This window comes from Pelophylax lessonae, assembly GCF_965119305.1.
Source record: "Pelophylax lessonae genome assembly, chromosome: 3".
NCBI lineage: Eukaryota > Metazoa > Chordata > Amphibia > Anura > Ranidae > Pelophylax > Pelophylax lessonae.
In genome coordinates, this window is record NC_138770.1 from 622766194 (window position 1) to 622779423 (window position 13230).

Genomic DNA, 13230 nt, shown 5'->3' on the forward strand with positions numbered 1-13230 from the left:
TTACCTGTAGGTTAAAGTTTATTGGTGGAGTATACTACCGCTTTAACTAAAATCAAATGATAAATCCAGTATTAGTGCAATTATCCTTTTCTGTTCCTTCTCATTCCAGCAGACTACAGTTCGGCTCTTTCCACATCCTCACTGTACGGGCTTGCCTGATGTTTAGGCAGACAAAAAATCGTTCGAGGTGTACCCAGACACCTATACCACTTCCTCTAATTATTACAATGGAAAGTCTGTCTGCCAACCTATCAGGCTTAGTCACCAGTTTTCCCCTAGCCTGCTCACAAGAAAATGAAGGAAGACCCCACACTGATGAAGTCATCCCTCTGTTCAGTTATCTCTCAGTGTTAAATTAGAACACTGCGCAATGTAGTAGTGCATGACTGGCCAACTCTACTCCTCCTACTGTGAAAATGATTGAAGGAAGCGAATAAAAAGACAAATTTGGGTATAATAGTAGTTCTATTTTAAATACAGTTTTTCTAAGCAAATGTCAAATGCTAACCTTTCATGTCTGCTTGGAGTTCAGCTTTAAAATTGTACATTTATACTTCTACAGGCATTCATACATCATCAACAACATGCAAAGCAAAATATCCTTCCCATATTCTCCCTTTTGTCTCTGATATCTGGGTAATAGTTTATTTGGATGCAATATGTTCCATAGGGAAAAGAGACATGGCTCCGGTTTTCTAGACAAAGTAAATAAACTGGAAAGGGGGGGAGCAGTCCTGGGCCCCACTACTGCCCAATCACTGCAGGGCGATCAGTAACAGGCTATTGATAACATTGTATCTTACTACCTTCTTCCCATCAAAGTGATGTCAGTTCTGTCTGAGCAATATGTAAAATATAAGTAGGCAGTGTTTGCAACTTTTTCTTGGACGTCAGTTCATCTTGTAAACTCCTCCCAGTCCACTCCAGTAAAGAAAGGATGGGATTTGATCTCTTCCACGCCTGCAACTCCTGCTCCAAGGCGCTCCAAGGGATTAAACTGCAAAAGCTAAAAAAAAAAAAAAAAAAAAAAATGTAAATTAACAATTTTAGTAAAATGAATAAGACAAAAGGTATCATTATAAAAAAGATGTTATACACATTTGATCTTTGTTCCCTTTAAGAGCTAAATGGCCAGAGTATTCTCATCATCTGACACACTTCTGGAAGTGTTGTATGCCTGGTGCAGCACCAAGAATTGTGGTTTCTTGCATTGGCCACTAAGTCACTGCAGGGCACCTTACTGGCATAAAGGCTAATGGGAGGATGAAGAGGATTCTCCAAGTACTGTAACTCCTGAAGAGACTGAAAGTAAGTGATATAAGCCAGGTACTTATAACAGTTCTCAATTTAAATTTGCATTAATGTCACTTAAAAGGGAAGTGCGGGCTTTCAAAAAAACAAACATTCTTACTCATCTAGGTGGATGCAGCATCGGCCAGATGCTGCAAATGTCTCTCAATGCCTATAGGACCAAGAACTGAGCAGTCAATGACCGCTGATCGCTTAGTTCTTGGTCTTCAGTGAGCAGTCACTGGCTCTCTGCTCTGCCCCTCCAGTGCTCACTGGAGCATCAGGCTGTGCAAGGGGCAGGAGCATCTGGCTCAGGTGTGCTGAAAGTCTCAGCCAGCTGCTGGTCAGGCATCTTGGGTGATCCCAACATTTTTATCGGGATCCCTGCAGAGCCTTGGCTGGTCCTGTAATGTCAGCCAACAGTGGACTTTAGCTCCCTGTCTGCCGAATCTGGATCACAGGAGTGCAGAACTAAGTGCACTGCTGTGACCCATAGGAGAAGTACAGCCAAAAGAGCTCTGGCAATACCTCTCCCTTAAAACTCTTGTTTTTAAGAAAACAGTGGCCTATACTTCTATAAATATGATGTTTATTGAATGGCACCTCCTAAAACATAGTAAACTGTCAGCAAAACTGCAAACCAGACACCTAAGTGGCCTGTTGAGTTTAACCTTACCCCCCCCCCCCCCCCCCCCTACTGTATATCTGCAGAGTCCTAATACCCAGGGTGCTCTCATATGCAAATACACTGCTCAAAAAAAAATTAAAGGAACACTTTGAAAACACATCAGATCTCAATGGGGAAAAATCTCATGCTGGATATCTATACCGATATGGACTGGGTAATGTGTTAGGAAGGAAAGGATGCCACGTCGTTTGATGGAAATGAAAATTATCAACTTACAGAGGGCTGAATTCAAAGACACCCTGAAAATCAAAGTAAAAAAATAATGCAGCAGGCTTGTCCATTTTTCTGAAATTTTTTGCAGCAACTCAAAATGGGTACCTAGTAGTTTGTATGGCCCCCCACGTGCTTGTATGCATCCCTGACAACGTCAGGGCATGCTCCAAATGAGACGACGGATGGTGTCCTGGGGTATTTCCTCCCAGATCTGGACTAAGGCATCACTGAGCTCCTGAAGAGACTGAGGTGCAACCTGGCGGCCTCAGATGGACCAAAACGATGTCCCAGAGGTGTTCTATTGGATTTAGGTCAGGCGAGCATGAGGACCCCAATCAATGGTATCAATTCCTTCATCCTCCAGGAACTGGCTGCATACTCTCGCCACATGAGGCCAGGCATTGTCATGCACCAGAAGGAACCCAGGACCCACTGCACCAGCGTAGGGTCTGACAATAGGTCCAAGGATTTTATCCAGATACCTAATGGCAGTCAGGGTGCATATGTAGATGTCTGTGAATGTCTGTGCGTCTGGACTACAGAGCTGCATTGCTATGTATACCAAGGAGGAGGGTTCTTTTTTTCACAAATACCCTAACAGTAACTCTACTTTTGTTGAGGAAAAAACATTCCTCTCTAGGTGATCTATGTATATTGCAGGGATTTTAACAAACTTTGTTACAGATTCCTACTTTCTGTTATTCTGAAGAAAATGCTGTTTGTCTGTGTCCATGGGCAAAGTGCAATGTGAATGGGAGTGATTTTATCATGTTTAATCAGCTGCTGCACCTGCAGGGTTTTAATGAGGAAAGTGGCAGATTCTGCATCCCTGTTGACGTAGAAAGTGATACCGGCTGCCCTCCTTGATTTCCCTCCAATGGCGTGAAGACCTCTGTGACCACTTACAGGATCAAAGAAGAGGATTTCTTCACTCCTAGGAAAAGATAAAAATGAGGGATGGCTATAAGGGGGAGGGCGACTTAGGGTACATACAAAAAAATTAGTTTGTTCCCAGGAGGCCGTTGGCAGCTGAGGCAGGGAGGATTGGCCTGGCATTTTGCCCAGAAAACTTGTAAAAGTTAGTTGGGGTTACCTGGTGGGTTTAGGCTTGGCATGGTTGACTTGACAGCTAACCCAGACTGCCCTACATTTGATATATGATGTACTTTCCTGGGCCCCCGTTTAGTGTTTGTTTTATTTTTCATTTATTTTCTGTCTCTCATTCTGCATATGGTCGTGGCTTCTTACACCCCTTGGGGATTTTGACACCACAGACATTCTTGTGATCATACATTGAGACTAAATTGTGTACGATTGTTCATGGCATTGTATTGGTTTATGTTTACCTGTATTTTATGTGTCCGTGGACAAATTTCTACATTCCTTCATTATTCTTTTAATATAAAATTATTGTAAAAAAAATAATAAGTTTGACCAAAAAACCTAAAAACATGTCAGGAGACAAGGCAAGGACAAGGCTGGGAGATGAGCTCACAGTCATAGAACTGCGTAACACACTTCGTGGTAGAGCAGCTGATCATCAATGAAGGTGCCAACTAGCTAAAGAACTAGCTGAACTTTAGATATGTAGGTGGCATCGGTTGCAACTCCTTGAACATTTGTTTTTCTTTTTTTTTTTTTTGCATGGAACGCCTCTTTAAAATCAGTAATGGTGTTGAAAGCTAGGTAATATAGAAGTGATACAGTGTAGTATAATGCATAGTATATTTGTCAGTGTGTGTAAATCCTGTACTGAAAGGGTCTTTGTATCAAGTACAGTACAGACACTGGGATTTTCCCCAGTCAAACATTTGTCTTCATCTGCCACTACAAAGCAGAGGAAACTTTGAAGAGTATGAAAGTGAAGTCAAAGGCCCTGTGTGTAGGGTATGAAGTGGCATAAATTTCCCCAGATGCTCCCCCTGGACATGTTTGTGACATTTGTAAGTAGAAAAGGAAAGGAAAAACAGACGAGCCCTCTCCATACTACTATAGGCTTTCCTTTTTCCTGCTAAAGACTTCCTGACAATACGGACTGCTGGTTTCCTCCTACAAACAACAGGCTACATTAGCATCTCCCATGTGGCCACTTGCAGGAGTGTTACTAGCAATGATGAAGACGCTGGGTCATCAGAGGGTGCAGGGGTTAATTCCAGAGAAAGCTTTCCCCTTTCTTATTACTTCTGGTAGAGCAGTGCAGGTGGCCTATGAGGATTCTTAGCAGACATGATGGACCAGGGATGACCTCACGTGCCTCCAGTCTACAAGGATGCCGGGTCAAAGCTCAGAGACCCAGACAAAAGGTTGACAGTATGTAGCTTAGACTAAAGGTTTGACCTTTGTGTCTTTTGCAAATAACTGTGTGTTATATAGTATTTATGATATAAGGATGTAGTCTAGTCAGACCATAGATCAAAACAACCATACCATTTTTAGCAGAGAGTTGCACAAATTTACAAATAAAGGTAGTTATAAAGGAAAAAAAGAACAAAACTTAATTTTTTTACAGACTCCTCTCCTTTTTTTAAAATGAATCTACAAATCTAGAGTCCTTGACTATTGTAGACTCAAGATTTGGAGAGTCATTCTAAAAATGGGTGCCTCTATTAAAATCTTTTTTTTTTTTACGATTACATCTAATGACTTCAATGCCACCTATCAAGAGGGACTAACATTTGGATTCCCCCCTAGCATCCAGAGCCGTGTGCTCAATTTGTGGCTTCTGGTACTTACTGCACAGCCCTTGGGAGTGAGAACATTGATTTGTAAAGAGGTAATCGCAGTGCTATCTACTGGCCTCATGAAACGTCCCCAGTCTCTCACTATCTTCTTCAGTAGGATTCCAGTCTCCAACCAAACATGTAGAATGTCTACAGTCTGTCCATTATTTTATGTCTGCAGTATCTGGCAGTCCTCTCTACTTAACAATATGTATATCCCTTGGGTGATGTCAAGGGCCACACTTTAGACACTCTGTACCTCGTAAGTTGGCAGTCACTGGTCCAGAGCAACCTACTTGGACCAAGATTTGCATGGAGAATGACAAATTCTACAGAAGTTTATTTTTAAGATGGGAAGACCTCCTTCCCTAATACAAGCCTATGGGAGTGCAAAAGCAACTTGAAGAGTGCAAAAGCAACTTGAATCATGTAATATGCAGGTCGCAAAGAAAGTTAACTGCAGGCCAAATGCACCTAGCAATAAGTTCTGACTGATCTCAAAATCTGTCAAACTGATACCATCAACATTAGCCCAAAGCCCGTCAACACAGGCCCTTATCTCAGTAATACATATTTATATATAGACACCTTTGACCAATGAATAAAGACATAAAATATAACAGAAGAGGTTCTGAGTTGCGTAACCAGATCTTAGGTCGATAAGTGTATAACTATATCTAGAAGTATGAAGCAAACAGAGGCTTTGATGATACAAGTGTTGGACGCGGGGGATCGTCAGCCACCATGGCCCTACAACACAAGGAATTTCAGTGCTGTGGGCAGGGGGACAGGTAAGTTATAGGGGTTATGAACACTACTGTATATATACAGGCGTAAAGCATAAAGTACGTCTGTATTCACAACGCCTGGGACACCCAGCTGCAGTGAATTTCTGTCCATATTACTGTAAAGTGTTAATCTTGTGTAAAATACGAGTGCTCACAATTACACACACATGTGCATAGATGTAATTTCCTGAACAAGAAATTGTTATGTTTGGGAAATTATGTCCATACACGTGTAATTGCAAGCACTGGCGTTTACATAAGATTAGGGGCGCACAGCGTATTTTGTAGTACAGTAATATGGGCAGATATATGCCACAGCTGGGGCTCCCAGGTGCTGTAACTACAGGCGTATTTTATGTTGTAGAGCCATATGCCCTATTTGTGCCCATAAACCTTTAAGTCTTTTCTTTTAAATTTTAAATTTTTATTTTAATTTTCCATCTAGCTACAGAGTGGCTTTAAATTAATTTTGAAAGTATTTTCCAATATTTAAAGGTTTAGCTTTCAATAAAATGAAACCTGGTGATGAAGGTTCTTCCTGTTATAGAGTGACAACGCATGTTTCCTTTTTCCCCCAAATTGCTTTCTATGAGACCCCTTCACACCAAGATACTGATGTGAAACTGCAGCGTGATAGAGCTCAGGTACAACTGAGCTGTGGTCGCCGATGGAGGGAGGATTTGGGCCCGTTAGAGGATGACCAGTGGCTTCAAGCCTTGGAACTCATACCCTCAGTTTCTTTATCTCCATCACAATGCCTAACTCAGTTGTTGATAGTACATAGAGCTCATTACATGCCTCAACGCTTAAACTCTTGGGGCAGATCTGCATCACCTGTGTTGCCAATACAAGTTCTCTTATCCATATGTTAGGGTGACATATGAAACTTGATCGCTATTGGTCTAACATTTTTCAGACACTTAAGAGTATTTGCTCTACTCAAATTCCTGTCTCCCGGGAAGACTTCCTACCTGCTGATTTTAGTCCATTATGGACAAGGGCCCCTTATCTTACTCGAAAATGAATATTACAAAAATGGCTTTCACCCTCCCCTCCCACAGTATCGCAGTGGAGAGACGCTGTTAATTTTAATTTGAGGAGGGAAGAACTGACAAATAAGCACAGGGGATGCCCTAAAAAAAATTCACAAAATACGGGAACCATACTTATCATCCACAGAACCCACATTTATTTCCTCAAACGACTGATTGGTTTAGGGACATGTGATGTTTCTATGCTGGGTTTGTGGCTCCTGGTATCTCATGCCACAATACCTCTTGATTTTTTGAGGTATAAACATGATTACCCCTGTGGCAGGATGAGTGTTCATGCTCTTACAAGTATCTAGAGAGTTACTTTGTTCACAGTACTGAAATGAAAAGCACAATTTTAAGTATCTCTTGGTTCAGCGGCTCTCCTCTCACTTCATTGCAGACTGCATTGAATGGGCATGCACTGGTGAGGCTGCATTGGATGGGCTTGGACTGGTGAGGCTGCATTGGATGGGCTTGCACTGGTGAGGCTACATTGGATGGGCACTGATCAGGCTGCATTGGATGGGCACACACTGGTAAAGCTGCATTGGATGGGCAATGTTTAGGCTGCATTGGATGGGCGCACACTAGACTGCAGGTGCCGTGCGATCTCCCGGCTGCTGCGGGAGATTTAGGATGTCTGCAGTCAGTGACAGAGCTGCTGCTTCTTGTATAGTTTCGTTTCTGTCACAGGCGATGGTTATATGAAATGCACTCCTCCTTCGCCTTCGACAGGAGCCATACAGGAAGCAGCGGCTCTGCTCTCTACTGCAGCCGCTGCTTTCTCCAGCAGTATCTGCATGAGCAGCAGTAACCGCGCCAGCAGTAACCGCCAGCAGTAACCGCCAGCAGTAACCGCCAGCAGTAACCGCCAGCAGTCTGCAAAATAAGTAGAAAAGGTATGTGCATTAGCGTGTGTAAATTGATGCAATATCTTTTTTAATAACTAGTTGTGTTTTGTTATAATATGTACATGTATGAATAAGGACATGACCTTTTCTGGCTGCCTAAGTTACATGTGCTAGGGGTGCAACTAGCCCCCAGCACATAACTGTAAATATCCCTGCATGTGCAGTGTTTCTGACTCCTACCACATGACCACTTCAAATCACTGAAGTGGTCATGGTGGTTAGAGTGTGCCTTTAATATCTCTCAGAAGTAAACCTCTGTATACTGATTCCATTTCATTTGATCATCCTCTAGTTGTGTTAAATTAGTGCTGGGGAGGCCACGGCACCGTTTTAGAACTTGTATATCTTAACTATAGTATATATTTTATATGCGGCCCAAGAAAATTTCTCTACACTCAATGTGGCCCAGAGAAGCTAAAAGGTTGGACACCCATGCTTTAAAGTGAGTATGTATGTTTTTTTTTTTTTTTCCTTCTTTTCTCCTTTAATATCTACTGTAAAACAGCTGGAAATTGTAAGCACAGATACAGTTTTAATATAGTTTAAACTGTATCTGTGATGAACAGAATTAAAAAAAGGCTCAAAACAGTATAACTTCTCAAATAAAAAGTCTAAAAAAAACATTTAAAAGCCAGGACTCTGTTATTGACTTAATAAAAACACAATGCTCATTGCTTCTGAAGTTTCATTTCTGTAAAAGTCAAAAAAGCACCTTACATAATTGCCCTTCGAGTAGAGACTGCTGTGCCACCTCCTGCACAGAAATCTCGAGGGAGCCGATGTCCTTGGATCTCCCTTAGAACAGATCGCTTGGGTCTCAGATGTGATGTGGAAAGAGTAGGATGTATTTTGACAAGTGCAAGGCAGACAAAATGAGACAAGTCTGCCATCAGAGAGAATTTGTAAAACACAGATGTCTGAAATGATCCTATTTCTAATAGGGGAACGAACACAGATCATCAGAAACCTTCCACCACTTCCCCCTCCTTGCACGTCTATGGAGCCAAAAATCTGCTCCAGGCACGGCAGAAGAGAAAAGGCAAAGGGAATTCTTTGCGCTTAATTCCTCTCTTCCCATTGCCAGCCTTGTCAAGATCTTGGAACAGATGAGCCAAGATGAGGAGCGAAGCGCTGACTCCGGTAAAGGCACCTGAAACAGAGGCCGCGTCTTCAGAAGTTCAGTGTCAGGCGAACGCTTGACAACATTTGCCATTTTAATATTTCATCTGTGAGCTGCGGCGTTCACTGGGGGCGGGAGGAATCTCCAAACCAGCTGTTCATAAAATAAGCAAAGCTGGGGAAAAAAAAAAAAACCCATCAAATCCATTTGTTTTATTCACCGGCGTGGACGGTTCTCTTCATCGGCAATTCAACACAAATAGCGGCCTGTACGGAATAATGATCGACTGAATGGGGACCTGTGTTTAGAGGAGGACTTGTCTTCGTGTGACAGCTTTGGAAGTTTTCTAAGATTGGTGCCAAAAGTCTATGTATTAACATTCAAAGCTAAACTACACAGCAATTGTATTAGCCAACTAAAATGTTTAATATCAAACAGGGAAACATTTAGTGAGGAGAAAAACAAATATCTGACTTATAATTTCTTCAGAGCCCTATAAAGAAAAATACATTCACTGCAATTGCAGAGCTCCTGGTTGCCATGTTGATTTTTTAGCTTCAAGTAGAACTTCACTCTCCCAATCAACATTAGTTATTTTTAATCCTCATGCTGCTAGCATTAGTAAATAGATAGGAAAGTATATCATATTTACTTGTTTACAACTGTTTTTACATTTCTTTAGTTACTTACCTGGTTTCTTGCCTAGGCAAATGCTGGCATACATCCCAGAACTCTTCATCAGGGGTTTTCTCGGCTAAGCACACTCCCCTGCATGCATGCTTGAGCTAAAGGCAGATGGATTCCAGGAAGTAAATGCTACATGAATCATCTGACCTTACATAAGATGGCCACGGCCAAAAAATACTAGGGGGTTGTTTTTCAAAGTGATTTCTCAACAAAATAAAGCATGGATGGATGGGGGAGTTTGCTTTGAATATTAAAAATGAATTAATTTGTGTTTTTGGTTTGTGGTGCTCAGAACAGTAAAGATTAACTTCCAGGATTTATGGACCTGAAACCAGTATGAAGAGCAGGAGTTCCATCATCACTGGCTGCATGCTTGTTCAAGATCTATGATCTCAAAAATGACTGAAACCAAAAAGTAAGCATGACTATGAAGCTGCGGACGGTTTCAAATAGAGGTCAGCTAGCACAGAGCTATGTATTACTTTAACCACTTGCCGACCGCTCACTGGAGCTCTACTGCGGCAAAGCGGTTAGTTCCCGTCCAGCGACGTAGACCTACGTCGCTGGACTCCTCCCCTTGTGGGCGGCGCACGCGCGCCACCGGAGGCTCACTCCCGCTGTATTCAGTCACAGCGGGAGTCGGGCCAGGGGAGGAGCGGCGGTGATCACCGCCGCTCTTCCCCGATCGTCGGGGAATCGAGTTTGGAGATCCGCCCGCTTGTGTAAACAAAGCGGGCGGATCTCCTAAGTGACAGACAGTGACAGATTGCAGGGTTCAGCATAGCTGAACATATGCGATCTGTCCCTGTGTCACTCAGTCACCTCCCCCCACATACGTCAGTAAGCACCAGGCATACATTAACCCCTCCCTCTCCAATAAAATTAACCCCTTCCCTGCCAGTGTCATTTTTACAGTAACAGTGCATATTTATAGCACTGATTACTGTAGTAATGTCACTGGTACCCCCAAAAGTGTCAAAAATGTCAGTCAAAGGTCCGATCTGTCCGCCGCAATGTCGCAATCCCGCAAAAAAAAACAAAAAAAAAAACGCAGATCGCCGCCATTACTCGTTAAAAAAAAAAAACACCAAAAATGACAGAAATCTTTCCCTTAGTTAGTAAACGCAATAACTTTTGCGCAAACCAATCAAAATACGCTTATTGTGATTTTTTTTACCAAACATAGGTAGCAGAAAACAAATTATCCAAAAATTTAAAAAAAAATTTGATTTTTTACATTTTTGTTGGGGGGGATTTCATATAAAAAAATGTGAAAAATATTGTTATTTTTTCAAAATTTACGCTCTTTTTTTGTTTATAGCACAAAAAGTAAAAATCGCAAAGGTGATCAAATACCACCAAAAGAAAGCTCTGTTTGTGAGAAAAAAGGACGTAAATTTTGTTTGGGTATGGCGTCGCACGACCGCGCAATTGTCAGTTAAAGTCGCACAGCGCCGAATTGCAAAAAGTGGCCTGGACTTAAGACAGCAAAATCCTCCGGTGGTAAAGTGGTTAACCACTTGCCGACCGCCGCACGACTATTTACTGCGGCGGTCAGCCCCTCACAGGCAGAGTGACGTAGGTCTACGTCGCTAGCCTGTGAGGGTCTAGGGAGCGAGCGCGCACCCCCGGAGGCGCACTCCCGCTCCCGAGTGGTCACAGACCCCCCCGCGCGTGTGACCGGCGGACCCGATCGTCCGCCGGTCACTCGCGATCGCCGCTGCAGAGGGAGAAAGTCAGGCGGCTAGTGTAAACAAGCCGCCTGTCATTCTCCCCGGTGTATGAATGATGATCATACGGTTCTACTATGTAGAACCGTTGATCACTGTTCATACATCTCAAGCCACAGCCAATAACAGAATCACGCCCCTAGGGACACACATAGCCCCTCCCTCTCAAAAAAAGTTAACCCCTTCACTGCCAGTATAATTTTACAGTAACAGTGCATATATATATAGCACTGATTACTGTAGAAATGTCACTGGTAACCCCAAAAGTGTCAAAAATGTCAGTCAAGGGTCCGATCTGTCCGCCACAATGTCGCAGTACCGCAAAAAAAAATCGCAGATCGCCGCCATTACGCTTTATTCTATGCAAGTCCATCAGTTTTTATGCACGTATGGTCTGAACAAAAATATTTTTTTCAGCAATTTCTCCCATTTATTTGGACACTAAAATAATGCATGCGGTACAAAGCATAACAAAGATATTTGCAAAATAAATGAGTTGCCTCTTTTTCCTTATTAACGCTTAAACTGCAAAAAACGAAATGGAGAGCAAAAAAATTTATGAAAAAAAAAAAACAGAAAAACAAAGTGCTAGGAAAGAAGGGAGATGAAGGAGTTAATGATAACAAACCAATTTAGATCCTGTTCACACTACAGCGCTGCAGTAACGTACTTGTTACATGCGTTCGTATGATGCAGTGCCATTCTGAATGACAACTCCAATGCATCTTATCAGCAGATGTGTGCTGCTGTGCATGTACTGCCTGCGGTCTTCCTGCAGCTGATCTTATTCCCATTACTGACTTACCATGAAATGTCCAGCACTCTGTAGAGGAGGCCATCTTGGTAAAGAAGCAGGGCTTTGCTTTCTCATGTCAGAATGGCGCTCCGATCATTGGTGGGGAAATTTTTGAGGAAAACGTTTCTAGTTACCTATACCAGTGATGGGGAACCTTGGCACCCCAGATGTTTTGGAACTACATTCCCCATGATGCTCATGCAGTCTGCAGTGTAGTTGAGCATCATGGGAAATGTAGTTCCAAAACATCTGGGGTGCCAAGGTTCACCATCACTGACCTAATTGTTAGGACATCTTTATCTTTTTTTTTTTAACTTTGGGTCTACTGTAAAGCAGAACTAAAGTCTTTAAAACATTTTGAGCAGGCAGACTTTTTTTGGAGAAGAGACATGCATGCTCTTCAGCAATGAAAGAAACCTACCTGCCTGTAGTCTTCTTTGGAATTTACACTGAGCTGTGGAAGCACAACTCCATTTACAATCCGGCACAGGACCTGTGTGCCGGGATGACTGCACACCTGTGTGTGTACAGAAGTGACGTCATCCTGCGCTGCCCAAAGAGAATGGTCGCAACCCAGCACCTGGAAGAAGTCAAGTTGAAGATGCTGGTGAGGAAAGCTGGACCACTGAAGTATCTGGGAGTTTAGCTCCACTTTGGAAATGACATCTTAATTATGTGAAGACGTCAGTAGCATTCTTTGCATCACCACGAGTAGAGGGTGCCATAATGATGGCTCCTAAGGGAGTGGGTCCATGACAGACGACTTCTGCACTCACAGTATTTCCTGGACGTCATTCAACCTGGAAAACTGAGGATACCTAGTAGTGGAAAGTAATAACTACAAAGGACAGAGACGAGGTGAGTACTGTAGCCTCAGTTGCTTTTTTTGCTATAAAAATCTTCTGGGGCTCCAGTTTAATGTTTTTATTTTGTCCAGAGCTGAGCTTTTCTACAGCAAAATTATACAGAAAAACAAACTTGCATAATGTTAAACATTACTTGAGGATAAACCATGCAATAATGTGTGTAAATGTTTAGTAGGTTATTATTGTATTACCTGCTGAATGAGGGACCTCGCTTCTTTAGACACACATTCCGGCACATTGAGGGAAGTATGAGTGCTGATTCCTGCTGGGTGACAATCAACCAGTGCCTGAAAAAGCAAGTTAAAATTGAAATGTACTCATGACATCGGATGTTACAGACCTGCACACACATTTCTGACATATACTGTATACGGCTTTCTTGTATCT

At 42.5% G+C, this 13230-nt stretch overlaps 1 protein-coding gene across 1 annotated transcript in view; it reads right to left on the reverse strand.

Annotated features, from left to right (window-relative positions):
• Nucleotides 1-501: 501 nt before the first annotated feature.
• The window catches only part of RPS6KC1 (ribosomal protein S6 kinase C1), a 297897-nt gene continuing 285168 nt past the window's right edge, over nucleotides 502-13230 (reverse strand). Inside the window, exons 15-16 of the mRNA XM_082251364.1 lie at nucleotides 13035-13130; nucleotides 502-1006 (exon numbers count right to left, since the gene is read on the reverse strand). Of these exons, the coding sequence (XP_082107490.1) occupies nucleotides 896-1006; nucleotides 13035-13130 (207 nt within the window). The 3' untranslated portion in view covers nucleotides 502-895. The remainder of the gene's footprint in view (nucleotides 1007-13034; nucleotides 13131-13230) is intronic.